At 46.8% G+C, this 3878-nt stretch overlaps 1 protein-coding gene across 1 annotated transcript; it reads left to right on the forward strand.

The window, feature by feature from the left end:
- Positions 1-741: 741 nt before the first annotated feature.
- On the forward strand, positions 742-3872 carry LOC121918079. Its single transcript, XM_042444185.1, has 3 exons — positions 742-1100; positions 1924-2002; positions 2701-3872. Exons 1-3 carry the CDS (start codon positions 742-744, stop codon positions 2929-2931), a joined length of 669 nt encoding a protein of 222 aa, XP_042300119.1. The 3' UTR covers positions 2932-3872.
- Positions 3873-3878: the final 6 nt, after the last annotated feature.

Genomic DNA, 3878 nt, shown 5'->3' on the forward strand with positions numbered 1-3878 from the left:
CCCTCCCAGCCTCCCTCCCTCCCTTCCCTCCCTCTTACTTACCTTTCGGGCCGAGTGCCAGTGCTGGAGGCCTTGGAGGCCTCCAGTGCGGCTGCTTGGCCTCCTTGCCGTCGCTGTGGACAAAGCCGGGTGGCGATGGTGGAGGCCAAGTCTCGGCCTCATTGCCGCCACCGCAAAGGTCCCGATGGCAGTGTTGGAGGCCAAGAGGCCCCCAGCACTGACACCCGGCATTTTCGCCACGGCAGCAAGCTGGCAGAGCCACCGCACCAGAGGCCTTCAAGGCCTCCCGTAAATTCACCCAGCTTCCTCACCGCCGCGGAAGGGCCGGGTATTGGTGCTGGGGGCCTCTTGGCTTCCAACACCAGTATCTGGCCCTTCTACAGCAGCGGAGGCGTCGAGGAGGCCGGATGCCGGCGCTGGAGGCCTTGACCTCTGGCGCGGCGGCTCTGCCTCCTCGCTGCCGCTGCAGGAAAGGCTCAGTGTCGGTGCTGTTGGGGGCTTCTTGGCCTCCAACACCACCATCAGGCCCTTCCACAGTAGCGGCGAGGAGGCCAAGGCTTGGCCTCCGCCACCCGGCTTTTCCCGCGGCCGCAGTGAGGAGGGCAAGCAGCCTCACCGGAGACTTCTAAGGCCTCCAGCACCGGCACTTGGCCCGAAAGGTAAGTAAGAGGGAGGGAAGCAAGGGAGGGAAGGGAGGCCAGGAACTGTAGTTCCCAATGGCAGCGTGTGTATTGGGGACAAATGGGACTTGAGCATACGCGGATTTTGGTATACACGGGGGGTCTTAACGGATCCCCCGCGTATACCAAGGGCCCACTGTACTCTTACCCTCAGCTAGATACACTTCCCTCTTCTACATCTCTGCGGGGGGCAGTTATTTTTTTGAAAAAGAAAGTTTCTAAGAGTTATAACATTCCCCCCACAAGAAATAGTTGCCTTCCCTGTGGCCCTGGAGCCTTTCTTGCACTGCCACTCAGTGTCCCTCCCTCTTTCCAGCTAGGAAATGAAAATTACAAATCTGTCGACGCGCAGAATGCCTGGCTCCCTAGCTCTGAAACACCATCTGCGACAAACTACTTCCTGCAGTACATCAGCTCCAGGTATGGGAGAATGCCAGTCTCTTTCCCTCAGTCAACTATGCCTGCTGCAAAAATGGGGAATTCTGAAAAAATGTTTCAGTCCTTAATGATCCCTCCTTAGGAGGAGGTTTGCAGGGAAAATTTTGTCCTGTTTTTATGGGGCTTGCAGCCTGGTAAAGGATTCTTTTGGTAAACAGGGAGTGAACTGAAAATTGGCTTCTGTTTTACTCCCTTGTTAGTTTCTATTTACAGAAAAGGCCCCTTTAGGCTTAAAACAGCCGAGGAAGTAACCAAAATGTGGCAAATGTGCATTTGGGGTCCAAAAGGGTGGGGTAGTATTATTATATTTTTGTGGAAGAATAAGAATATAAAGCATTAATATCTATATTAGGTTCCAAACCTGTATTTAAACGTATGGTTTAAGACTTAGAGGCTAATTATGTATAGGGATTTAAGGAACATTCTTTATGTTAATGAATTGGGATTGCAGGATTTACCGGGGAAGTGTGTGTATAGACTATGGAGATTAATATTTTTATCAGTAATTGTGGGATTTTATGTATGTAGTCAATGTTACTATGTTATTTTGTTATGAATTTTGTATGTAATGTTAGTCTTATGTTTTTATGTGCTTTTTTGTTTTTTCTTCTTTTTTCTTTTATACTTATGATCTATTTTTTTTTAAAAAAACCAAAAGGGTGTGGTGGTGGGATGGCAGGATGGGCCTTCCAGCCCAAGTGTACCCTAAAAAAAGGGAGAGTGCATTGTAGGCTGTTTTTTGGTGCTGACAGAGCCACCAAAGTTCATTTTTTCTGAACACTAAAAAGAGCCTCCCTTTCTCCAGCATAGAAAACTCTACGCACAACACGGCTGCTTCCAGCAACAAGTTTGTGTTTGGGCAGAACATGAGTGAGAGGGTGTTGGTGAGTTTGAGCTTGTTCTTAAGATTTCTTTCTCTTCTCCCCTGTGATTGTTTACTTCCCTGCCCTTCTTCTTCCATCGAATTCTGTGTACTCCTAATCTGACACCCGAAACCCCACTTTATCATTCTGGTTCTTCATTGAGCCAAGAGGGATTTGTTGGGGCCATGGGGAGACAGGGGCTGGTTTATGTGTTTAGTATCTTGCCTTTCTGTCAAGATAGGATCCAAGGTAGCATGCAACCTTTTCAAAACAGCATAACTAAATGGTTCTTAATACAAAAGTTAAAACGCAATTAACAGAACCTCTGTTTAAAAAACACAAGTGCACGTTAAAAGCAATTTTAAAACACATATAAAACATATTCAGTAGAAACACAGCACACATGCATACACCTTTAAAAGCTCCATCTGCTGCATTGTACCAATAGCCCTTGACTTCCCCTTCCAATGATGAATCTGTATAAATGCTTTAGGTGGGCAATTGTGCCAGCTTTGCAAATAATTCTACATAATTCTATGAAACTGAGCTCTCCCCCCACCAATAAATTGTCTCCCAAGTGAGAAGAACTTTCACAGAAATTGCTGAGCTGCAGGCCATCTGGGTAAGAGGCACAAAAGCAGGACCTTTCGGGGGCTGCACTCTTGAGTCTCGAGCTTGGCAGGATGGTTTATGTTTCCCTCTTCCTCCTCTTCTTGCAGAGTCCACCCAAATCCAATGACGCTAGTACAGACAGTAACAAGGAAAACGCAGCTGGTGATTCTGGATCAGAATCGTCCTCGCAGGAAGCAACTCCCGAGAAAGGTGAAATGGGAAACCTCTTTTCCATGGGTTCTTGGAGCCTTAAAATCTTGTTAGGAGAAACACCAATGAAAAAGGAAAACAGCTTATTATTCACCCCACCCCGGGCTTTCTTCTGTTCTGAGGTCTGAAAGTGCCAGAAGCTACTCACCTCACAATCCCTGAGAGCTTTCTTATCTTACCTTTCGGTAGAAGGTGGATAACTGCCAGGGATTATTGGGCTGCCCTGAGCCTGATGGCCTTTTGGGATGTTGCCTACCCTGGTCACCACTCATTTTTTAAAATTATTTTGAAAAAAATAAACACCTCCAAATTTTTTTACTTAAAGAACAATTGATTCTAACCCCAGGGGTGCAGGCCATTTGTTTCTCCTACTTTTTAAAAAATATACCTCTGGTTGCTATAGTTCCAGTAGAGAGGAAAAGATGTCCACAATTCTCTGTGTTTGATGGCAAATAAATCTTCTGGTTGGACAGAAGGGGCAGAAACCCACATGGAAGGAGGAGGGATTGGCAAAGGTCTCAGAATCTTTTCCTGATTTGTTTCCCATCCTAACTTCCCAAGTCCTTGCTGTGGGAGGCTGTTGGCTTCCCAGTGGGTGTTGAGCTTTTTCTGTCCTTCTTAAAGGGAGTTTTGCATTGGTTGCCCACTTCCTGTCAGCTGGCATCTGCTCTTACTGGATTTGGTGCAAAAGCGTGGATATTGTGGCGCCCCAGGGCTGGCAAGGTCAAAGTACCAAGGACTTCATTCACCACCCCACCCACAAAGGCACCTCTCTTTCCATTTAACATATTGCTACAAGCCTCAGGGGAGTGAGAGAGGGAAAGTGGGTTTTCTTATTGTTGTGAGCTATCTCTTTTATAGCCCAAAGTATTGCAAAGCATTTGGAGAGGTAGCTTGGTCTTGAGTGGACACTAAAGATCTATTAGCTAGACAAAAGACCTGCTCTTAGAGAAGATGAAAATCTTTAGGAGTGCTTTGTCAATAAGGATAAGATAGTCGCCTGCCTTTTTGGACTTCCCTTGTTGTGGTAGTTGCTCACACTTCACAGCTGTCCATTACACCATCCTACAGAATC

The sequence above is a fragment of the Sceloporus undulatus genome, unplaced genomic scaffold (genome assembly GCF_019175285.1).
Source record: "Sceloporus undulatus isolate JIND9_A2432 ecotype Alabama unplaced genomic scaffold, SceUnd_v1.1 scaffold_3878, whole genome shotgun sequence".
Classification (NCBI taxonomy): domain Eukaryota; kingdom Metazoa; phylum Chordata; class Lepidosauria; order Squamata; family Phrynosomatidae; genus Sceloporus; species Sceloporus undulatus.